Here is a 24,662-nt window from a genome sequence, read left to right as displayed (position 1 = left end):
TGGGAAAATCTAAAGAAATCAGCCAAGACCTCAGAAAAAAAATTGCAGACCTCCACAAGTCTGGTTCATCCTTGGGAGCAATTTCCAAACGCCTGAAGGTGCCACGTTCATCTGTACAAACAATAGTACGCAAGTATAAACACCATGGGACCACGCAGCCGTCATACCGCTCAGGAAGGAGACGCGTCCTGTTTCCTAGAGATGAACGTACTTTGGTGCGAAAAATGCAAATCAATCCTAGAACGACAGCAAAGGACCTTGTGAAGATGCTGGAGGAAACGGGTACGAAAGTATCTATATCCACAGTAAAAGGAGTCCTATATCGACATAACCTGAAAGGCCGCTCAGCAAGGAAGAAGCCACTGCTCCAAAACCGCCATAAAAAAGCCAGACTACAGTTGCAAACTGCACGTGGGGACAAAGATCGTACTTTTTGGGGAAATGTCCTCTGTTCTGATGAAACACAAATAGAACTGTTTGGCCGTAATGACCATCGTTATGTTTGGAGGAAAAAGGGGGATGCTTGCAAGCCGAAGAACACCATTCCAACCGTGAAGAACAGGGGTGGCAGCATCATGTTGTGGGGGTGCTTTGCTGCAGGAGAGACTGGTGCACTTCACAAAATAGATGGCATCATGAGGTAGGAAAATTATGTGGATATATTGAAGCTACATCTCAACACATCAGTCAGGAAGTTAAAGCTTGGTCGCAAATGGGTCTTCCAAATGGACAATGACCCCAAGCATACTTACAAAATTGTGGCAAAATGGCTTAAGGACAACAAAGTCAAGGTATTGGTTGGCCATCACAAAGCCCTGATCTCAGTCCTATAGAAAATGTGTGGGCAGAACTGAAAAAGCGTGTGCGAGCAATGAGGCCTACAAACCTGACTCAGTTACAGCAGCTCTGTCTGGAGGAATTGGCCAAAATTCACCCAACTTATTGTGGGAAGCTTGTGGAAGGCTACCCAAAACGTTTGACCCAAGTTCAACAATTTAAAGGCAATTCTACACTCAATTAGTATTTGGTATGTAAACTTCTGACCAACTGGGAATATGATGAAATAAATAAAAGCTGAAATAAATCATTCTCTACTATTATTCTGACATTTCACATTCTTAAAATAAAGTAGTGATCCTAACTGACCTAAATCAGGGACTTTTTACTAGGATTAAATGTCAGGAATTGTGAACAACTGAGTTTAAATGTATTTGGCTAAGGTGTATGTAAACTTCCGACTTCAACTGTATCACAACACATAGGGGGAAAAAAGCCATATTACAACCTGCCTCACCTGCTTCCCTGGTGATTTTACCCATGCACCGCTTCTGATGTCCATTCTTAACATAACCTAATTTATTTATAGATGGCTGTCCTGGAAATCCAGGCTAATGGGGATGCTGTTGTGTCCAAGGAGGCCATCACCAACGCAGGCCAGTCTTTGGAGGATCCCCTCATGAGAGTGAGTCTCACTCATGTTTCCTTTCATGGACCCAAATATAGCCTAGCAACACAGTGGGCAAATGCACAAAACACATGAAACTTTCTCTGATTAAAACAAACACGTTGTCAATTGGATTTATTTAACTAGGCAAGTCAGTTAAGAACAAATTCTTATTTTACAATGACGGCCTACCGGGGAACAGTGGGTTAACTGCCTTGTTCAGGGGCAGAACGGCAGATTTTTACCTTTCGGTTACTGGCCCAACGCTTTAACCACTAGGCTACCTGCCGCTGTCAGTAGGGACAGGAGTTTTCCTTGACTACGTGACCTGACCAGGAAACCAGACAGAGTTTTTCCTTGTTAGGTCACATGGTCAGGAAAGAAAGCCATCTGGTCAAGTTAAATCAAACTTCACATTTTAAATGGAATTTGACATGCTTTATATTTATCAAAACCTAACCACTACACTGCATAGCTTTAACTTGGCTCCACTCCCTCTTGCAGGAGTTCACCCAGTCATGTGTACGTCATGAAGCCAAGCAGCGGCCCACAGCCCACGACCTGCTATTCCACCGCGTGCTGTTTGAGGTCCACTCCCTCAAGCTTCTGGCTGCCCACTGCCTCATCAGCAACCAGTGTGAGTGTTTCCTCAGTCCTCACCTCTGGAGCCCCAAAGCACACAGCATGCAGTATGTGGAATTGCCGATTGAGTGATTCCTCAAGAAACCCAGACAAAAAAAAATACCATGATTTTGGGGATGTTCACGACATTTCATCCATAGAATTGGAGGAAGGATTTGATATTTGTATCTAAAAGCATAATTGAGAAATAAAACCTCTTGAGCTGACAGCCATTTTGCACGGTTTTGATATGGCTGTATTCAACAATCTACCAAGAAGGCAATATTTTGAATAATGTAGTAGTTTTTCACCCCCTCAAAGCTATGGCCTTTCGCTTTCACTTGAATTTTTTTGTTTATGTCAAAGAACAAAACACTTTTCAACCCATATGATCTAGTATATAATACAAGTATAATAAACCATATTCAAATATGATATCATACTTCACAATAGATATATATAGTTACAATCAGTTTTAGGAATATGTGTATATTGGTTCCTAACTTCCCTGAAAAGTTGCATATCACGGGGGCTATTCGATGCTAATGCAGAACGCCACAGGATGTTTTTGTGCTGGTCAAGGACAGGCAGGTCTGGAGTGAACCAAGGGCTATATCTACTCCTGGTTCGACATTTTTTGAATGGGGCATGCTTATTTAAGATGGTGAGGAAGGCACTTTTAAGAATAACCTCTACTGACGGGATGAGGTCAATGGCACTACCGGGCATGATGACTCCTTGCTGTCCCCAGTCCACTTGGCCTTGCTGCTGCTCCAGTTTCAACTGTTCTGCCTGCGGCTATGGAACCCTGACCTGTCCACCGGTCGTGCTACCTGTCCCAGACCTGCTGTTTTCAACTCTCTAGAGACCGCAGGAGCGGTAGAGATACTCTTAATGATCGGCTATGAAAAGCCAACTGACATTTACTCCTGATTATTATTTGACCATGCTGGTCATTTATGAACATTTGAACATCTTGGCCATGTTCTGTTATAATCTCCACCCGGCACAGCCAGAAGAGGACTGGCCACCCCTCATAGCCTGGTTCCTCTCTAGGTTTCTTCCTAGGGAGTTTTTCCTAGCCGCCGTGCTTCTACACCTGCATTGCTTGCTGTTTGGGGTTTTAGGCTGGGTTTCTGTACAGCACTTCGAGATATTAGCTGATGTACAAAGGGCTATATAAAATAAACTTGATTTGATTCCAGGATACCCCGGCCAGGTCGAATAGAAAGGCCTGTTCGCTGAAGTGTTTTTCTGAGTGTTTGACAGTGATGAGGGGTGGTCGTTTGAACGCAGACCCATTACGGATGCAGGCAATGATCGCTGACATCTTGGTTGAAAACAGCAGTTGTATATTTGGAGGGCGAGTTAGTTAGGATGATATCTATGAGGGTGACCGTGTTTACGGATTTGGGGTTGTACCGGGTAGGTTCATTGATAATTTGTGTGAGATTGAGGGCATCAAGCTTAGATTGTAGAATGGCCGAGGTGTTAAGCATGTCCCAGTTTAGGTCACCTAGCAGCACGAGCTCAGAAGATAGATGGGGGGCAATCAATTCCCATATGGTGTCCAGGGCACAGCTGGGGGCAGAGGGTGGTCTATAGCAAGCAGCAATTGTGAGAGACTTATTTCTGGAAAGATTACATTTTAGAAGTAGAAGCTCAAATTGTTTTGGTACAGACCTGGATAGTAAGACAGAACTCTGCAGGCTATCTCTGCAGTAGATTGCAACACCGCCCCCTTTGACAGTTCTATCTTGGCGGAAAATGTTATAGTTAGGGATGGAAATTTCAGGGTTTTTGGTTGTTTTCCTTAGCCAGGAGTCAGACACGGCTAAGACATCTGGGTTGGCAGAATGTGCTAAAGCAGTGAATAAAACAAACATTGGGAGTAGACTTCTAATGTTAACATGCATGAAACCAAGGCTTTTACGGTCCTGTCAAATTTGGCATATTTATTACATTTTGGCCTCACACAGGCCTCCTTTTAGACTGCGTAATGTTTCATTTGTAAGTGCTACAAACCAAAATTGGTGTCAGATGAAGCTTTACTGCTTGTTCGATAATATGAGTAGTGTTTTGATTTCAATAACTTTCCTACATTAATTTATGAATATTGAAAAATATGAATATTTAAAAAACTAATGTTTTTATTTAATAATTGTTACCTATATTGTTGAACATAATATGCTCTACGGGCATATCAAAGTTCCAGAGTGGAACCTCTGCTAGTTTTAAAGTTATCACCCATTTTATACAGAGAAATTGGTATAGGTAATGTAACCAATCACAACCCTCCTTTCACTTGTATCATTGCACATCCTGCAAATCGCCAGTAGGGGGCGACCATTTTGAATCCATTTTCCCATTCACTCTGTTGGTAATGCTTACAAGTTGGATCATAACAGTAAAAGTAGCAGAGATTCCACTCTGGAACATTATTATCTATGCATAATCACTTTACCTCAACCTACATGTACACATTACCTCAATTACCTTGACTAACCGGTGCCCCCGCACATTGACTCTGTACCGGTACCCCCTGTATATAGCCTCGCTACTGTTATTTTATTGTTGCTCCTTAATTATTTGTATATTTTTTTATTTTATAAATCTTTTACTTAAGTTTATTTTAGCAAATACTTTAACACTTTTTCTTAAAACGTTAAGGGCTTTGAGCAAGCATTTCACTGTAATACCTGTTGTATTCGGCGCATGTGACAAATAAAATTATTTTTGATATATAGAGTATATTATGTTCAACAATATAGTGAAAAATTTGGATAAAAAAAGTTTTTCCCAATATATTCATGTTTATTTTTCAATATTTATAAATTAATGAAAGAAAACACATTACAGCGAAAGTGGTAAAGCTTCATATGACACCAAATTTTGCTTTGTAGCACTTACAAATTAAACATTATGGAGTCTTAAAGAAGGCCTGGGTAAGGCCAAAATGTCAGAAATATGCCAATTTTGATTCATTATTTCTCAATTATGCTTTTAGAGACAATTGTCGAATATATGCCACCATTCCTTCAACCACAAGACCGCTCTTTGGATTAAATGTTGTGAAAATCCCCCAAATCATGGTATGTTTTTGGTCTGGGTTTCATGAGGAATTTCTTTTCTTTTGCCGGGGGAACCAGTCTGTTTGGCTAGCCTGGGTACCAGTCTGTTTGGTATGACAAGGAGTGGCATGATGACACGAACAGAGTGGTATCCAGGCTAGCCATTTCTATGGGAGGGAGAAAATGTTTCCACATTCATTTCCTTTTTGTCATGTGACAGCTGAAAAATAGTCTTATGTAGATTTTGTGGGATGTATCTTTCGTTACAATGGAAGTGGAAACATTTTTCTATTAAATTTGCTAATAGACAACCTGGTGTGGAATCCATGTAAAGCTCCCTTTCCCCTCTCTATCCAGACCTGCTCCCAGAGAACTGTGTGGAGGAGAAGACCAAGTCCTTTGATCCCAACGGTCTCATGGCGGAGATCAAACATGGCAACCGGCCTGGCGTGCAGCTCAAGTACTCCCATGTGTCCCCTTTGGAGCTGGACAAGTTCCTGGAGGACGTCAAGTAAGGGCTAACTCCACTCACCCATTGGGCTCAGGTCAAAAGTAGAGCACTATATAGAGAATAAGATGCAATTTAGGACACAACCCGAGAGGACTGCCTTGTTCATTATTATATACGCACCTGTTTTATATACGCACCTGTGGCTCCTGATTTATTTTGAATCCTCCTCCTCAGGAATGGGATATACCCCCTCATGAACTTTGCGTTATCGCGGCCCCACCCCGTTCCCCGTGCCCTCTCCCTGTCCCATGAACAGGTGGAGTCGGTAAAGACCCCCACCCCTGAGCCCCAAGAGACAGAGAGCAGAAAGGTGAGGTCTGTGTGTGTGTGTGTGTCCGCGTCTCATTCTATTTGTTTATGTCTGTGTGAGAGAGACAGTGTTGCAAGTTAAAGTACGCTTATCACTCTAATGCAATGTTGGTCTGATGGTGTGTTGCAGGTGATTCAGATGCACTGTAACTTGGAGTCAAATGAAGAAGGGACCAAAACTCATGTGAGTTTGATTATAATCTTCTTTTAAGTAATGGCGTCCATCTCACGGCAGCCTTTTGCAGTTACCATAACTGACATGACAAAACATCCCCTCTACTTGTTTTTTAAATCCTTGGATCCCCACAACTAATTGCATTTGGGGGATAAGCATATTCTGGGTTAATGAAATGTATTCCTCTCTCCTCTCCTTAGCTTTCTTTGTTTCTTAAGATGGATGACAAGCTCCATCGACAACTCAGCTGTGACATCCTTCCAAGTGAGTTCTAATGGACACTTTCATATCTGTTAACACAGTTCATTTATTGCCACCCTTGATAAAGATGAGCAAAAAGTAAATAAATACAAATACTGAGCTCTATTGTATGTAACAACAAAAAAAGTCACAATTATAATACACAATTGCTCAGATAGAGATTTGTTTTACACCCCTTTTTTCAATACCTCACCTTGCGAGGATAATGGCACTGAGCCTTTTCCTCAAATGTTTTATGAGATTGGAGAACACATTGGGAGGGATCTTAGACCAATCCTCCGTACAGAATCTTTGCAGACCCTTGATATAATTAATATGCGCTTATGGACTGCCCTTTTCAAGTCAAACCACAGGTTTTCAATGGGGTTCCAGTCTGGAGACTGAGATGGCCATTGCAAAATGTTGACTTTGTGGTCAATTAACCACCTCTTTGTGGATTTTGATGTGTGCTTGGGGTTAATGTCTTGCTGGGAGATCCATTTGAGGCAACCAGGTTTTTGGCTACATTGTCCTGGTACTGGGTAAACTTCATAATCCCGTTGACCTTAACAAGGGCCCCAGGACCAGTGGAGGCAAAATAGCCCCATAACATCAAATATCCACCACATTTTAACAGTAGGTATGGGGTTATTTTCTGCTTATGCATCCTTATTTCGGACGCCAAACCCACCACTGGTGTGCTTGGCCAAATAGCTCAATTTCCATGTCATCTGACCATAGCACCATTGCCAATACCATTTAGTATACTCCAGGCGTTTACATTTGTTGGATGACATGAAAATAGAGCTCTTTGGCCATGCACACCAATAGTGTTTATTGCATACTGTTGTATGAGGCTCAACCATTTTGAATGAATCTTTCAGATGACAGCTCCAAAGACCTTGCCAATGAACTTGTTCACTACGCTTTCATAAGTGAGGTAGGTATTATTTTTGCGTAATGTTATTGCAAATGGCCTTAATCATTATAATCGATATCCTGTAATGATCTAACCCTGTGTAACCCCATGCAGGAGGACTGTGAGAAGCTGGCAGGGTTCCTTGAGGATGCGCTCACCAGACACAAGGGCAAAGCCTCTGGAACCACACAGTGAGAAGGGTCCGTTATGAAAACTGGCTCACAGAGAGGGGCCTCATGCATTGACCAGTCGAACAGAAAGAGAAAGGAGCCAGAAGGCAGGATCCCTCAGCCAGGATCAGGGGGGTCGTGTCCAGTGAGGGTTTGAGGGATGGGCCTGGTGATTGGGACTGGGGCTGATGATTGGTGGATCATCCCATACAGGGCTAGGATAGGCCAGGATTGAGAGGGACAGAAGCATCTCTGGTTGGAGGACCCATAGACATCATGGCTACAGTGCATTCGGAAAGTATACATTTTTTTACGTTACAGCCGTATTCTAAAATGGATTATAAAAAACATTTCCTCATCAACCTACACACAATACCCCATAATGAGAAAGTGAAAACAGGTTTAAAGAAATATTTGCATTAAAAATATTTATTTGTATTAAAAATAAAAAACAGGTACCTTATTTCAGTATTCAGACCCTTTGCTATGAGACTCGAAATTGAGCTCAGGTGCATCCTGTTCCCATTGATCATCCTTGAGATGTTTCTACATCTTGATTAGAGTCCACCTGTGGTAAATTCAATTGATTGGACATGATTTGGAAAGGCACACACCTGTTTATATAAGATCCCACAGTTGACAGTGCATGTCAGAGCAAAAACCAAGCCATGAGGTCAAAGGAATTGTCCGTAGAGCTTCGAGACAGGATTGTGTCGATGTACAGATCTGGGGAAGGATACCAAAATAAATTCTGCAGCATTGAAGGTCCCCAAGAACACAGTGGCATCCATCATTCTTAAATGGAAGAAGTTTGGTACCACCAAGAGTCTTCCTAAAGCTGGCTACCTGGCCAAACTGTTCAATCGGGGGAGAAGGGCCTTGGTCAGGGAGGTGACCAAGAACCCGTCACTTTGACAGAGCTCCAGAGTTCCTCTGTGGAGATGGGAGAACCTTCAGGATCGAGGTAAAGATGACCGGAGCAAAGTACAGAGAGATCCTTGATGAAAACCTGCTCCAGAGCGCTCAGGACCTCATACTGGGGATAAGGTTCACCTTCCAACAGGACAACGACCCTAAGCGCATAGCCAAGACAACGCAGGAGTGGCTTCTGGTAAGTCTCTGAATGTCATTGACTGGCCCAGCCAGAGCCCGGACTTGAACCCAGTTGAACATCTCTGGAGATACCTGAAAATAGCTGTGCAGCGACACTCCCCATCCAATCTGACAGAGCTTGAGAGAATCTGCAGGGAAGAATGGGAGAAACTCCCCAAATACAGGTGTGCCAAGCTTGTAGCGTCATACCCAAGAAGACTCGAGGCTGTAATCGCTGCCAAAGGTGCTTCAGCAAAGTACTGAGGAAAGGGTCTGAATACTTATGTAAATGTTATTTCAGTTTTTTTTTTTTCATACATTTGCAAAAGATTCTAAAAACCTATTTTTACTTTGTCATTATGGGGTATTGTGTGTAGATTGAGGGGGAAAATATATAATACATTTTAGAATAAGGCTGTAACGTAACCAAATGTGTGGGAAAAAATCAAGGGTTCTGAATACTTCCCAAATGCACTGTATGTTCAGCTATCCCACAATGCAGTGGAAGATTGACAATTACCCCTGCCTAAAAGGGATGTAATGCCTTAAAATGTCTTCATGACTTTGTTCCTCCATAATGCCACTACTGTTACTGTACTGCCAGTAGAGATATTTCCAATGATGGATGGACATAGTTAATTCGATACGAACCAATAAAACAGCTATGTTTTCATGTTAATTTACAGTTTATAACTCCAGAAATGTTAATTGTTTTTGGAAAATAATCTTAAAAAATAAGATTTTTTATAAAATGACTCCCTAGTTTTATAAGCCCCAGCAATACCTACTGTAGAAATGTCTAGTGAGAGTAACTTTGATGACAAAGATGAGAACTGTCCAACATGCACTGGTAATGCTAAACATGCTCACACTTAACTTATTTATGTTTGCATAGTTCTATGAACAGCATTGGTGTTGCACAGACCTCTTTTTCTGTTTCAGTTTTAATGGTCTTCAAACATACTCGCAGTGCATTCTACCAATCCTTTACTAGCCTGAATGACTCTCCATGCATTAGTAGTAATGAGCAATGAGATGATGCCTCTCTTTTAGTCTGTAGTGCTCTTTAAGGGTTTTCCCTGTGAAAGTGTTCTGTAAGCCAAAGACTTGCAAAGTGCCTGTGATGGCAACCTACCATGTACAAAACCCATAAAACATTACACAGCAACATAAAGCAACTTCAGAATAAGATGAAAAACTCCTCCAGACAGTCAACAAATCAGGCTATTGTGTTGTCAACAGAATGATATACTTTTATTTTCCTTTATTCTGAAAACCAGATTGTGAATGTGAAGAGGGGCCACAGCAGAAATGTTTAAATCCATTCTAGAAAAGGAATTGCAGCTAAAGACATAGAATATGTATACTTAATATAGTGAATATACTCCACTCCAATTGAGACATTTTAGAACAAGAATATAAATGGAGGGTTTTCATAAATAGTTCAGAAGAAATAAAGCCCAGAATAAAAATAATTTGGGAGCAATGAATTTCTGGTTTACTGAATGATACAGATATTGTATCTTAATTTGATCATTCTGCTGTCGCTGAGAATTTTCCTGCACCGCAGAGACTTGAGACTTGTGATTTACAAAAATTCACTGAAAATCTTTTTTTTATTAGTTTAATGAAATCCTGCTGCAGGATTATTTTACTCCTGTGACAAAACTGGTCAAATTAAGATAACTACAGTACACAACACAAAAAAAGCATTATATACTTATGTATAGTAGGTTGAAGCTGAATTCTGCGTTAATAAATGTGCTATTTAGCCTTTATGTCCACAGATCCCTAATCTCGGTTAACCCAGTAGACTGTCCACAAGAGATTAACAGATCCCCAATGCCTTTTAAAGAAAGCAAGAGTCAAGTAATAAGGGATTTTGGTCTAAATGGATTTAGTAAATTATGGATGGCTTTAAAAAGTTGCCAGTGTTTTTAGGGAGGAGAATTTTTTATGTTCTTAATCAATCTTGAACAGTATATATTCTTCAGTATCTGCATCTGTTAACAATATTACATTTGTTTCTTATGCTATCTGTAAAGCTGTGGCCCCATTACAATTGCAGTCCTGTACAGATGCTGCATAATCTGCTAATTTCTCTTAAAATGTCCAGCCTTTTATCAGCTAGTCTCGAGGGAAACATTTCTGGGAGAAGAGTTATCGGTAGAATATTGTGTAGATAAATGTGTTTACCTTGAACAGAGGTGTGAATGCTTAGAGTGGTGCTGTTGTTGCTCTTATCTGGTCTCATAATCTGCAATGCATGTATTAATAATAGCTGAAACTGTTCAGACTTTGCTTTTACAAGATTGCCTTAGTCATTGACTGACTCCAGGGGGGACCTGCTCAAGAAAAATGTATGCCCATTCATCAGTCTTTTTCTGTAGTGATCACTTTCTCCTCAGTGTGGATTCTGTTGAATTAATGTAGGCTCTGTATTGTACTGGACATGTTCTACTTATCCTTCTGTAAATTATTGTACTGCAATGAATGACAATAAAAAAATGTTTTGTCACATCATGGTGAGACTGTTTGAAGATTATTATTATTCTTTTAAATATATTATTGGTCTGGGTGTCCTGACAAACATTTAAACTTTAAGACACAGATAAGTAACCATTTTCTCCCCCCAAATCAAGCTGTTACTTTCAGGTCGAGGGGCCTAACAGCAGACAGACAGTGACCAGGGGGAGGTCACACTAGTGAAAGAGGTTTTACTTAAAGGGTCAATCTGTGATTGCTACATCCTTTTTTTCTTTGAGAATATAACTTGCCTCATCAAATTAAAGTTTATTTGTCACGTGCGCCGAATACAAAAGTGAAACGCTTACTTACAGGCTCTAACTAACAGTGCAAAAATGGTATTAGGTGAACAATAGGTAAGTAAAGAAATAAAAACAGTAAAAAGACAGTGAAAAAACAGTAGCGAGGCTACATACAGACACCGGTTAGTCAGGCTGACTGAGGTAGTATGTACATATGGTTAAAGTGACTATGCATATATGATGAAGAGAGAATAGCAGTAGCGTAGAAGAGGGGTTGGTGGGTGGCGGGACACAAATGCAGATAGCCAGGTTAGCCAATGTGCGGGAGCACTGTTTGTTCGGGCCAATTGATGTAGTATGTTCATGAAAGTATATATGATAAACAGAGTAGCAGCAGCGTAAAAGAGGGGTTGGGTGGGGCACACAATGCAGATAGTCTGGGTTTAGTTCAACGGTCTTACCCCATCAGAAGCCAAAACATGGTTAAAACTTTAATTCTGAGGGATGGTCAGTCCTTTCATCCAAAGCCCCATTCCTCAGCTATTTACCAAAACAGGGGCGGGGTAGCGACTTATTGTTTGAATATGCAGATTGCCCCTTTAACCTTTCCTGACTATGACAAACACATCTATGAATGTAAAGCAATTGTATGGCTACATCAGCACTACAGTGTAATTTCAAGCACATGTCTACTTTAGTCAAATGGGCGAAAGAACGACCAAATCAAACCTAGAAACCCTGAACACTGACCTGGAATCAAGCTCTCGCGAGTTTAGTGTTTGTCCTGCAAGTCTCGCGGTACTCGCAAACTGGTGGAGGGCCTATTCAAGTAGGTGTGCTTCATGGCGGTGACGGAGATTGCGGTAAATAACTTGCTAAATAAGTTAAATATGAACTCAGTTATTGTTGTCCCCGTCCTGTTTCTCAAATAGTTGTGAACCTACATATCTTGTAGGAATTATTGGTTTATTCCCGTGAACCACGTTTAATTCACAAAACCTGAATTTAGGCATGCGGCCTTTATCAACTACTAGCAAGCTAAGTTAGCTAACTACTGCGACAATTGGATCTAGACTAATGCTTTCTAGCTAAAAAAAATAAAGCAATTGTTAGCTCACTGGTAAAGATGCTAGTATGTTAGACTGCCTTGTTAGAATTACAATGCATGATTGAAAATAGTGATATGCTAGGTAGCTATGTTAAAGAAGTTGCAACGACCAAGTTAGGCAGCTACGTTAGCTCGCCTCAACTATCCTAACGTTACTTACGATTGAGCTCCACTCAAGTGTAGCAACTTAGCTAGTCATTTAGCTAACTAGCAAGCGTATTACTTGTTTACGCTTCGCATTAGCTAGTAACTAGGGGTGTAACGGTTCACCAAACCCACAGTTGGGTACGTACTATTGCGTTTTTGTTATCACGTTTCGGTACAGCGGGAAAATTAAATGCCATTCACAATGTTCCTGCCATTGTCTGTTGTGACAGGGTTGTTATGTGGGCCTCAGGTTTCCACTCTGATGCTGCGTTTGTAACTATGTGGGAGGTGGGAATTTAACGTTTCCAGTTGTGAAGTCATAAATACCAGTTGGATGCATTCATGTGATTTGAACTCGAGAATTGTCCATTGGCAAATGGTCAACCATAAACTGAAAGTACAACTTTCATGATTGTAAACCAATTATAGAGTTCAAAAACCACATTAATAAATTGCTTTTAATTACAGAAAATGCTGTTAGAGGCCATTTCGTTAGTAGGTGACAGAGGTCACCATGTGGGAGGTGGGTGCCCAGGATGACAGACAAGTTTCCCAATAGGAATTAGTTGGAGGTCCATTCAAGTGGATTTTTCCCAATTGTATGTGGTAAATTCCCACTTCCATCTTCGAGAACGCACCATGACACTGCTTCCTTCAATGCGTGACTCGTAAACAGCGAGTGTCCGTAGCAAGGTACATCTCCCACTCCGGGGTAATGTGATGGGAAAGGGGCTATCACTGTTAAGTATACGGCAGGGCTTGATATAAACTTTTTTAGCCATTTGGTCTTGGGACAAGTAAGACAGATTTTTTTACTTGTCCGAAAGCTTAGGCCACTTGATCCAACAACAAATAAAGGTCCATAACACCATCAGCCAAAAGGGTGACTGAAAATGAGGGGTCTGAAATAATTTTCGGGGCTTTTCCATATATAGATGATGTTATCGCCCCCAAGCGGCCATGTAATGGCCCGCTACGCATTTGGCTGGCGTGCTACGACGAGGGACAAGAGGCATCATGATATTGGCAAAATATATTTAGTGGAGCCAAAAATTGTCGAATAGCCTATTCCACTCTGGTGGAGCTGTGGCACGAAAGAGAGGCCTAGGCTACTGTACATATCTGGCTCTGTGTGTAACGGAGCGAGTGACACCGTCACAGAGCCTTCCTGGTTGTGCGTCTTGTGATGGGTTGAAAATCATAATGAGCTGCAGAGCGACTCTGCTGTTCTCAGAACTGGATAATTATAAACTATTTGCATTGTTTCATCATCCTTTCTTATTCGCCTAGGCTACTATATGCATTGTAGGTAGGTTGCACATTGCTAGAATAATATGGAATTAGGCCTAGGCCAACTATGCTATCATAGGCTACAGCTGAGGAAAGCTTAAGTTCTTTTGACAACTCATTATATTTTTCAATCTTGGTATTTTGCTCAATTTCACTTCTTGTGGGTTAAAATATTTGTAATTCAAAATAAATCTGTGAATGAGAATAGCATAGACTCCAACTTTTATAATTATTCCCATTTAAAAGCTGCAACTTTAGAAACAACACTTTATTAGAACAGTTTGGAAAGCCTCCCGAGTGGTGCAGCGGTCTAAGGCACTGCAGTGCTTGAGACGTCACTAGAGACGCGGGTTCGATCCCGGGCTGTGTCAACCAGCCATGACCGGGAGTCCCATAGGGCAGCGCACAATTGGCCCAGTGTTAGCGAAGGGTTTGGCTGAGGGGCCTTTGCTCATTGCCTTTGCTCATTGCACTCTGGCGACTCCTTGTGGCGGGCCGGGTGCCTGCAGGCCAACTTTGATCGTCAGTTGAACTGTGTTTCCTCCTGGCTACCCGGTTAAGCGGGCGGGTGTTAAGAAGCGTGGTTTGGCGGGTCGTGTTTTGGAGGACGCATGACTCGACCTTTGCCTCATGCAGCCTGACAATGTATTAAAAATCAAAACATATAGCCCAACGTTTGTAGAACAACTAAAGTTACATTATTAACTCTAACTTAAGCATATAGGAGTACCTATTTCTTTGTTAACCGCTCAACACAGAATAGCCGCATGTGCGCACTCTCTCAAATCGTTTGGAGAAAATATCCTTTCTATTATATTCAGCTTCGTTCAATTAGGTTCTTTATACTATAAAATAATGCCACGGAATTATAACCAAATCTTGTCTGCTAAATGAATTAGTGTAGCCCACAGCCATATGGCATTAACTAGATCAGGACCTATCATAAGGACAACTCAGAGTATGCTATTCTGTTTTTCTGAAAAAGACTACATTTTCTTCATATCATGTTTCTTTAGAACTGTCTAAAATAAATAATGGATTTGTCTGCATCAGTGGCTTGTAGGTGTGGAAGCCAGGAGACGCTAAATGTGTTAATTAACGGTCAATTACCGTGAGACCAACCGTTATTTGCTTGACAATCACCGGCTGACAAATTCACAGCCCTAACTGTGGGGGTCGTAGAGCAAAACAGGGAGCACCATCGTGTTCGTGAGAGTCTCATTTTTCCATAGTCATAATAGTTTGTAGGCCAAACCGTTCGGACACTAGACGATTTTGCGAGAAGACCGATTTACTTAGAATGTCAACCATTCCCTGCTGTGCGCTGCCTGAACCAATTGTGATCGGAGTAATTGTTTGATATTGTTTTTACTTTTTACGAATGGACAACTGAAATATTTTGTGGTTGTCTGACTTTAAAAAAAAAAAAAAAGTACTTACCCCGGACAAGCCTTAATGTCGAGCCCTGAAGCGCAACACGGTGCGTTGGTAAATGTATTGAAAGCTTTGGCTTGCTTATATTGGACAGGTGCTACCTGTTTGCTGAAATGGGTGCAAGTGGGAAGTATGTAATGTGGCTCGAGCACTTTCACGACAGGGTTTCCGTTAGCCAATAATAGCCGCTAAAAAAAATGCCACCGGCCTGGGAGAAGAAAATATCCCATTGCAAAATACTTTTTTAGCCTATTAAATTGATGGAAATACATTTGACTGGTCATGCTTATCTGTGTATGAGTTAATTTGCATAATTGAGTGGAATTCAATTAGCGCGTGTGTGCAGTATATTCGTTATGTATCTTATTTATCAAGTGTACAGCATACAGAGCCTTTGAGTGGAAAATCTGTCAGACAGCGTGAGCGTGGCATCTCAAACAGCAAATTCATAGTTGGCGGAAGGCAGGCTTCATCAGCTCGTCACACCACTTTGCAATGAGCTGGAGGCATTATGCATTTTGAAAAACATATAGTTAATTGTTTTGAAACCTGAGCTTTTTACTACATATTATGAGGCATGTCTTACCTTGCTTCAAAGTAGCCTAGCCAAATTCGGACCATATCCGCGGAGGCAATTATTTTATATAAGCTTTCTTTCATTGTACAGTAGTAAAGGCGTCATATTAGCATCCCATGCTAGTTGTTGCATATTAGATCTAAATTTCTAACAGATATTTTCATCTGTCACATGACACTGCTCGCATGTGTGGTGCGCTTTTGACACGTGTTTTCCTGCTAATTGCATTGTGGAACAAACATTCGCACGTAGCCTACTGCGTATTGATGCGCTTATAATGTGAAGAAATAAGTTTATCAACATTTTAGGCTAAATATTCTGATTTGTTGCATCAGACTCATTGCTTTTTAAAAGTGTTGCTTTATGTAGCCTAGGCCTGCTAGTTGTAGGAATTTTGGATCTAGTGTCCCTCAACTGTCCCAGTCGGTTTGGAATAGGCTATTTCTTTCTCGACAAGCTGTAGATAAGTAAGGAAACTTCTCTACTGTGGGGGATAGTAGATTCACATAGGCTAGTGATTTTGCTGTTCGTTACTCGTCTTGTTGGCTGAGAAAAAGTACATGTGGACAGTTATTTTAACATCTTCAAAGTGCGCAACATAATTAGGTAAGAAGGACCGCACATCATTGCGTCCTCGACTTGCATGTTCTGTTAATATGAATGACCAAAATCTAAATGTGATTTCTGTCATTCTAAGCACCGTGGGTGGACTCCCTAATCAGGTTACGCACCCAATGCATATGGGTTCTGGTAAATTTCTCAAATGTCCGATAAATTCAATGTCACATTTTCCGAACCGAAACATTGTTTAACATGGTGCTGAAACCCCCTATTCTCAACCATGGAGAATGGGCGCATATCCGCGGCTATAAACTAAAAACTATAAACATAGCTTACTTATTGTTCGTGCAATTTATTTGGGAGGTGTGCTTGGGTTGCATGAAGGTCTGCTTGGATGCAGAGGAGAGGGGATGTTGTGGTGTTTCTTTGCGTTTCTTTCTTGTACTGGTATACTGGGATGATATCAGCCTAAATGTGTCGGCAGCTGCATAGGCTATTCTCATTGAGTGTGGTGACATACTGTTCAAGTTTTATCCACAACTCTCCTTCCATCGGTGTTGTAATCTACTGGGAAGCCAACATTTAACCAAACTGGAGATTTAAACGATGATGGAGGATCCTCCAATTCTGGTTTATCGACCCCACCACTCGCCATCGTACAGAACTAGTTCCCAGCTGCGCCTCACAAAAGGACAGTTTGAAATGCGGCAATTAAGATTTGAATTGTGATTACAACGTAGGGTTGTAGTTGTTTTAACAGAATAGCCTGAAATGTTTTTTTTAGCTCAGATTTACTCAAGGCATATTTTTTTTAATTTTGTAAATATATATATTTAAAGTATTTATTTGCGTTCACAGTGCGGAACGAACCGAGTTACCTGAAGGTTCAGTACGAATACGTGTACCGTTACACCCCTACTAGTAGCAAACTAGCTACATAGCTATCTCGTTTGCAAGTTAGCTAGCTAAGTTTGTATAAAATTAGCTAGCTTAGTTAATAATACCTGGTGCAAATAAAGGATACCAAGTTTACCGCCTTGCAGCTGCTATCATGTTAGTCTGAAGGCATTTTCTCTCTCTCAGACTTTTTTGAATTGTTAAGGCTTCCCATTCACTCTTCCCCCCTGGGTTATCCTGCCTCTGGTCCCAGCGTTTAGCAGGTTGTAGGTAAGGAGCTCTTCTCTACGCACGCTTGTCTTGAGCGTCCCAATCACTGATGACTGGCCTTTGATATTGAGATTACCTGACCCCCTTCCCAGTACGACATATGCACTGTGATGATTCTCAATCTATACCTAAATTATCCTTATTATGATCATAGTAGAAGAGAGAGATGTAGTCTACCAAATGTGCAGTGCACAGCAAGTGTCATTCATTTCTCCAATGAATAAGTGTTCATGTCTCCTGAGGATGCTCACATGTATTTTCACTGCTGTGGTTCTTCAGGGAGGGACAGCTCTGATGATGGAGAATGGACAGGGCACAGGCGCGAAGCTTGGCCTGCCGCTTCTCACCCCGGAGCAGCAGGAGGCACTACAAAGGGTGAGCCTACTACATGTACATGACTAAATACAGGTGTATACGTAATGTCTCTACATTAGTCAGTTTGCCTGCGATTCCTTTATTCTCTCACGCTGAATGACTTTTCTTCAGGCAAAGAAGTATGCCATGGAGCAGAGCATTAAGAGTGCCTTAGTGAAGCAGACCATTGCTCATCAGCAACAACAGCTTACCAACTTACAGGTGAGACGTGCAGAATTCTATACTCTTACAACTGCAACTTAACTCTACATGTCGTTGACCATATGTTCTTATCTCTTAACGCCAACCACAGGCACTCAATTATAGGCTCATATCTAAGAGTAACTTGGACCATTAGCAAGATAGTCATATCGAATTACTATGTGACAATCTGCCCTGGGAGCTTTGTAGGTATGAAACATGACTTTATTGTTTAGTAGCACAAAACATAGCAGCACAGCATATAAAGTATATTTGTCTGCTTACGATGATAGGATGGGTATATTTGTCCTCTTGTTTCTGCCTCTCTTTTTTTCAGCTAGAGAAGATCAGCATGAAGACTTTGTTAAACATGTTGAATGCTTTGCACTTCTTTTCCACATAGGGGTTTTGATTGTGGGGTGATATTGTGAAATGGTTTTGGGGAAGATTTGAAGTGGGCGGCAGAGGGAAAGTCAAATCAGTCCTGAAAGCTTTTTATGGGGAGTGTGTAATGTCTCTAAACGCTGATGTATAGCAAAGGAACAACATTTGAAAAAGCAAAGCTTAAAGATATATCTAACCTACTTTTCAGTACCTTTTTCATCTTTACTGTCTTTCAGATGGCAGCAGTGACAATGGGCTTTGGAGATCCTCTCTCACCTTTACAATCGGTCAATAGATTATTACACTTTTTTCTCTGTGCGCATTCATGATAAAAAGGACTGTTACCCTTTTTTGATCGGCCACTCTGGGCTCCATCCTAGCCATTGCAGCTGACCAAATAACTCATATTTCAAAAGAAGACATGTTTATAAATATGAGGGACAAGTTCTTATACAATGTACTGCGTCTGCTTAATTCATTCTAGTTAAAGATGCAAAATGTAACTTTTTGGGCGAAACATTCATATATTATATAAATGTGAGTTATACATCTGTCATTCTCATTGAAAGCAAGTCTAAGGAGCGGTAGATCTGTTCTATGTGCATTATTTGTATGCTTCCCATTCTTAAGTTTAGTTTTAGCATCTTTTACTTCAAACAGCTGCAAATATAATATTTTTGGTTATTGAAAATATATTTCACAGCGGTTTAATGGTGCAACGATTCTCTACTCTTTACATTGCTTGTTTTGTCTCACAAACTGAAATTAGGCAAACTTTTAGAATTTTTGCAACCAGGAAATGGCAGATCGAGTTCTGCATATTACACCTTTGATGAAGTCTTGTGTCTGTATGTCCACTGCACCATTTCAGAAGAAGTGCCCTGAAGTTCTTCCACTAGTGGCAACAGCTGTTGGTCAATGTTTTTTCTACTGAAAGAGATTCATAATGGAAATTTGGGATTTGTTTGAATTCATACACACTGCATGGTGAAAAGTATGAGGACACCCCCTCAAATTAGTGGGTTTGGCTACCCGTTGCTGACAGGTGTATAAAACCGAGCTCACAGCCATGCATTCTCCATATCACAAACATTGGCAGTAGAATCGCCCATACTGAAGAGCTCAGTGACTTTCAATGTGGCACCGTCATAGGATGCCACCTTTACAACAAGTCAGTTCGACAAATTTCTGCCCTCCTAGAGTTGCCCCGGTCAACTGTAAGTGCTGTTATTGTGAAGTGGAAACGTCTAGGAGCAACAACAGCTCAGCCGCGAAGTGGTAGGCCACACAAGCTCAGAAAACGCGACCGCTGAGTGCTGAAGCGAGTAAAAATGTCTGTCCTCAGTTGCAACACTCACTACCGAGTTCCAAACTGCATCTGGAAGCAACGTCCGCACAAGAACTGTTAGTCGGGAGTGACATTGAAATGGGTTTCCATGGCCGAGCAGCCGCACACAAGCCTAAGATCACCATGCGCAATGCCAAGCGTCGGCTGGAGTGGTGTAAAGCTCGCCGTCATTGGACTCTGGAGCCGTGGAAACGCGTTCTCTGGAGTGATGAATCATGTTTCACCATCTGGCAGTCCTATGGACAAATTTGGGTTTGGCGGTTGCCAGGGGAACGTTATCTGCCCGAAAGCATAGTGCCAACTGTAAAGTTTGGTGAAGGAGGAATAACGGTCTGGGGCTGTTTTCCATGGTTCGGGCTAGGCCCCTTAAATCCAGTGAATGGAAATATTAACGCTACAGTATACATTGACATTCTACACGATTCTGTGCTTCCAACTTTGTGGCAATGTTTTGGGGAAGGCCCTTTTGTGTTTGAGGTCCATACAGAAATGGTTTGTCGAGATCGGTGTGGAAGAACTTGACTGGCCTGCACAGAGCCCTGACCTCAACCGCATCAAACACCTTTGGGACGAATTGAAAGGCGAGCCTGGCCTAATCACTCAACATCAGTACCCGACCTCACCAATGCTCTTGTGGCTGAATGAAGCAGCCACAAGTCTCTGCAGCAATGTTCTAACGTCTAGTGGAAAGTCTTCCCAGAAGAGTGGAGGCTGTTATAGCAAAAAGGGGGTGGACCAACTCCATATTAATGCCCATGATTTTGGAATGAGATTTTTGACAAGCAGGTGTCTATATACCTTTGGCAATGTAGTATATTTGAGCACAATACAAACCTTTTATTTGTTTTTTTTTAGCAGAACATTTATTATTGCTTTTTGCTCTATAGTCGGAAATCGCTATGCAAATGTGGTTGAGAATATCAATGCAGGGAAGTTCATGTCTTCTTTATAAATATGATGTTACTTTGCATTGATTGACGCTGAGAAAGCCAGCTTTGGTGTGGGGCTAAAGAGGGTTAGCAGTCGCTTTCAATAAGTAAAATGAGAGATCTTCTCAAATCGGAATCCCTTTTTGGCAATCTCAAATTTTATGTTGTAAAATAGGAAATCACTTTTCTCTTATGCAATAGATTAGGCTGTTACTAGTTCGCCTAGTTCGCCTGTGGGTGATAACGCAGCTATGCTTGAGTAAAAGGAACCAGTAAACTGCTTTCAGTGGTTACCCATCCCTCCCTCCCCTTAGAGACGTAAGTGTGAAACGCTTTCCTCAGGCTTTTTATCTTTGTATGGATGCTTTTCAACTGATATACAGTGTTGTGAAAAAGTATTTGCCCCCTTTCTGATTTTCTTTCTTTTTGCATATTTTTGATACTGAACTGTTATCAGATCTTCAACCAAAACCTAATATCAGATAAAGGGATCCTGAGTGAACAAATAACACAACAATTACATATTTCATAAACAAATTTAAGTATTTGTAGACTCAGGTTCCCTTTATCTAATATTAGGTTTTGGTTGAACATCTGATAACAGTATCAAAAATATGCAAAAAGAAAGAAAATCAGAAAGGGGGAAAATACTTTTCCATGGCACTGTAGGTGTTGATTTAGTTTGTTGTCCATGTTGAAATGTCATCTCATATACACGACTGGACTACAGGTCAGTTTCAAGGGCTAAATATTAGCGAGGGGCATGCATGTCCATCACCTCTTGTGCTTTCACCCATATAAATACAGTAATGATTCAGATTTCTTAAAGTTATGTAGCTGTATAAGTGTCTGCATTTACAAAATGGCTGATATATTGTTATATACTGAACAAAAATATAAACGCAACATGTAAAGTGTTGGTTTCATGAGCTAAAATAAAAGATCCCAGAAATGTTCCATATGCACAAAAAGCTTATTTCTTTCAAATGTTGTTTATATCCATGTTAGTGAGCATTTCTTCTTTGCTAAAATAATCCATCCACCTGACAGGTGTGGCATATCAAGAAGCTTATTTAAAAAGCATGATCATTACACAGATGCACCTTGTGCTGGACACAATAAAATGTCACTCTAAAATGTGACGTTTTGTCACACAACACAATGCCACAGATGTCTCAAGTTTTGAGGGAGTGCGCAATTGGCATGCTTACTGCAGGAATGTCCACCAGAGCTGTTGCCAGACAATTGAATGTTAATTTCTCTACCAGAAGCTGCCTCAAACGTTGTTTTAGAGAATTTGGCAGTACGTCCAACCAGCCTCACAACCGCAGACCACGTGTATCCACGCCAGCCCAGGACCCCCACATCCGGCATTCTTCACCTTGTCTGAGACCAGCCACCTGGACAGCTGATGAAACAGGATTATTTCTGGAAAAACTAATTCTGATTGGTTGGGCCTGACTCCCTGGTGGTTGGGCCTATGCCATTCCAGGCCCACCCAAGGCTGTGCCCCTGCCCAGTCATGTGAAATCCCTAGATTAGGGCCTAATGAATTTATTAAAATTGACTGATATCCTTATATGAACTGTAACTCGGTAAAATCGTTGAAATTGTTGCATGTTGCGTTTTTATATTTTTGTTCAGTATAGATAGCAATAGTCACAAATCCATTTTTCAGGGCTCTTTATTTTGCATATGCCCAGATTGCATCCATCCCTGACATTGGCCTGTATGTCTTATTGTTGGGAAAAGCAAACACAATAGAGAATTTAAAATATTCCCAGTGATTTACATAATGAGACCTCATTAAAAAAAAACACAGTTTACCCATACACATCTAGATTTGATTTTGTGTGTTCTTTCTTTCTTTGGCCCCCTAAGCATCATGGTGTGTTTTTCTCCGTGGTTACCAGGTGGCGGCTCAGCGGCAGCGCGCTCTAGCCATCATGTGCCGGGTGTATGTGGGCTCCATATACTATGAGCTTGGGGAGGACACCATCAGACAGGCCTTTGCCCCCTTCGGCCCCATCAAGAGCATTGACATGTCATGGGACTCAGTTACAATGAAGCACAAGGTCAGTGTATAGAGCATGCTCTAACTACATTGCCACACATAATTGCAATAGGATTAGAATTAGATCTGCATTAATCATATGAATGAAACTTTTGATTCACAACTGGAGAATTTGACATGCTCGTGTTTGTAACTGTTGTCTCATGGGTCTATGTCTGTGCGTGCAGGGCTTTGCCTTTGTGGAGTATGAGATCCCGGAGGCTGCACAGCTGGCTCTGGAGCAGATGAACTCGGTCATGCTCGGGGGCAGGAACATCAAGGTGAGTGGCCTGGAGAGGCAGCCTGTCCTGCCCAGTGGAAGTGGACCTCTCAGAACCCCCCCTCTATACCCCTGGAAGGAGCGGTGCTCCTGCTATCATCTTTTTAACCTTTTTATCTTTTCTATCGAGGATGCATGGAGACAGTTCGGACATCCCCTTTTCTCATTTCGCTCCTTGTGTGTAACTGAACTATTTCTGGGTGAATCACTAATTGGTAGTATCTCTAATTCTGTGTATTTAAAGCCACTCATTTCTTTTTCTTTCTTTGCTTGTATGTATGTCCATTCATTTAAAGGTGTGTGTGGTTGCATGTGTGTGCGCACGTGTTTGTGTGTGCGCGGGTGTGTATTTTTGTGAATGTATGTGCGGTCTTCTGCTTCCATGATGTCATCACCACATTGTTTTAGTGACCAGTTCCTCTAGGATACCCGGGCAGCGTGTGATGATGCGTTGCTCTGTGTCCGAGATGTGCTGATGATGGGCTGCGCCTGGTTGGTGTTGCTTGGCCGCCCCACCTGGAGCACAGATCATATACTACATAGCCGCTCAAAGAGACGCTCCAGACACTAACCTATAGATGACAGTTGTTAGAGGAGATGCCTCTGAGACATGTCGGTTCTTGACAGTGTAGTGCCAGCCACGGGTTTTGTTAATTTATAGCTATTTCCACTAGTTGATCCTCAGCTGCAGCTCCGGCTTAAGGCAATCTGAACAGGCCTTTCTTTTAGTGTTGGTCAAACATGCCTGAGTGAGTGAGCAAGTCATAGTAGCAGCTTTTACAGTATAATTATCTTCATGAATTTCAGATAGGCTATACTTGTCTTTTAGTTTCATGATTTCTATTGTACTTTTCAGTTGTTGATTTTGAAGTGATTAAGTTGTTGGTATGTTATAGTCTAGAAAGAGTGAGAGCTAAAGAAAACAGTGTGTCGATAGAAGACATTGTTTCTAGACTATAGTGCAGGTTGTCACATTTCATATCACTCGTATTACCTTAGCCCTGGTGGACAGATGCAGTTTAGCAAGGCTAGTGTGAACTTGGCTAAGAATACATTAGGCGGCAATTACAAAGAGAAAGCGGCTCCTTCAGATCTCTAATAGAGCATTTCCATACAGGATTGACCCCAAAGGCCCAGACTTTTCTGTTTACGTCTACGTGGGCTGGCACCCATGTCTTACCGGGCCATGGCTCCGACGGGCCTGCGCTCACTTGAGCCCAAAACCAGGCCACTGGTACTTTTCAACTGGCATTTGCATAACAATGGCTAACTGTGAATTTTAGCAACTTCTCGATAAGCGACCGTTTTGATTATGCAGAGGTTGTTAATTCTGCTCTTCACATGCTTCACTGTCAGCCCTAGCTATGGAAACACAGATTCCCTAGTATAACATAAGTGAGTATACACTCGTGTAACACTGGTGTTACAGTTTGAAAAGCAGCGTAATTGCGTTGTCCTGAGTTGAAGGTGTTAAGTGGTTTTGGAGCTCGAGGTGTTGCGTTGCTTGGT

At 41.5% G+C, this 24,662-nt stretch overlaps 2 protein-coding genes across 6 annotated transcripts in view; both read left to right on the top strand.

Annotated features, from left to right (window-relative positions):
- The window catches only part of LOC129822733 (nuclear receptor-binding protein 2-like), a 92,353-nt gene extending 81,278 nt beyond the window's left edge, over nucleotides 1-11,075 (top strand). For both annotated transcript variants that reach the window (XM_055881082.1, XM_055881083.1), the window contains 8 exons: nucleotides 1,367-1,462; nucleotides 1,949-2,081; nucleotides 5,494-5,647; nucleotides 5,822-5,957; nucleotides 6,087-6,140; nucleotides 6,332-6,395; nucleotides 7,256-7,311; nucleotides 7,405-11,075. In XM_055881082.1, the coding sequence (XP_055737057.1) occupies nucleotides 1,367-1,462; nucleotides 1,949-2,081; nucleotides 5,494-5,647; nucleotides 5,822-5,957; nucleotides 6,087-6,140; nucleotides 6,332-6,395; nucleotides 7,256-7,311; nucleotides 7,405-7,485 (774 nt within the window). In that variant the 3' untranslated portion in view covers nucleotides 7,486-11,075. The remainder of the gene's footprint in view (nucleotides 1-1,366; nucleotides 1,463-1,948; nucleotides 2,082-5,493; nucleotides 5,648-5,821; nucleotides 5,958-6,086; nucleotides 6,141-6,331; nucleotides 6,396-7,255; nucleotides 7,312-7,404) is intronic.
- Nucleotides 11,076-12,079: 1,004 nt separating this feature from the next.
- The window catches only part of LOC129822732 (poly(U)-binding-splicing factor PUF60-like), a 28,803-nt gene continuing 16,220 nt past the window's right edge, over nucleotides 12,080-24,662 (top strand). For 2 of the 4 annotated variants that reach the window (XM_055881081.1, XM_055881077.1), the window contains exons 1-6: nucleotides 12,087-12,183; nucleotides 17,884-17,979; nucleotides 18,091-18,180; nucleotides 18,780-18,830; nucleotides 22,734-22,895; nucleotides 23,062-23,154. In XM_055881081.1, the coding sequence (XP_055737056.1) occupies nucleotides 12,163-12,183; nucleotides 17,884-17,979; nucleotides 18,091-18,180; nucleotides 18,780-18,830; nucleotides 22,734-22,895; nucleotides 23,062-23,154 (513 nt within the window). In that variant the 5' untranslated portion in view covers nucleotides 12,087-12,162. Of the gene's footprint in view, nucleotides 12,184-17,520; nucleotides 17,605-17,883; nucleotides 17,980-18,090; nucleotides 18,181-18,779; nucleotides 18,831-22,733; nucleotides 22,896-23,061; nucleotides 23,155-24,662 lie in introns of all 4 variants that reach the window. The other 2 variants (XM_055881079.1, XM_055881080.1) reach the window with 2 other exon arrangements.

Source organism: Salvelinus fontinalis, chromosome 25 (assembly GCF_029448725.1).
Source record: "Salvelinus fontinalis isolate EN_2023a chromosome 25, ASM2944872v1, whole genome shotgun sequence".
Taxonomy (NCBI): domain Eukaryota; kingdom Metazoa; phylum Chordata; class Actinopteri; order Salmoniformes; family Salmonidae; genus Salvelinus; species Salvelinus fontinalis.
This window is presented reverse-complemented; position numbering and strand designations above follow the sequence as displayed.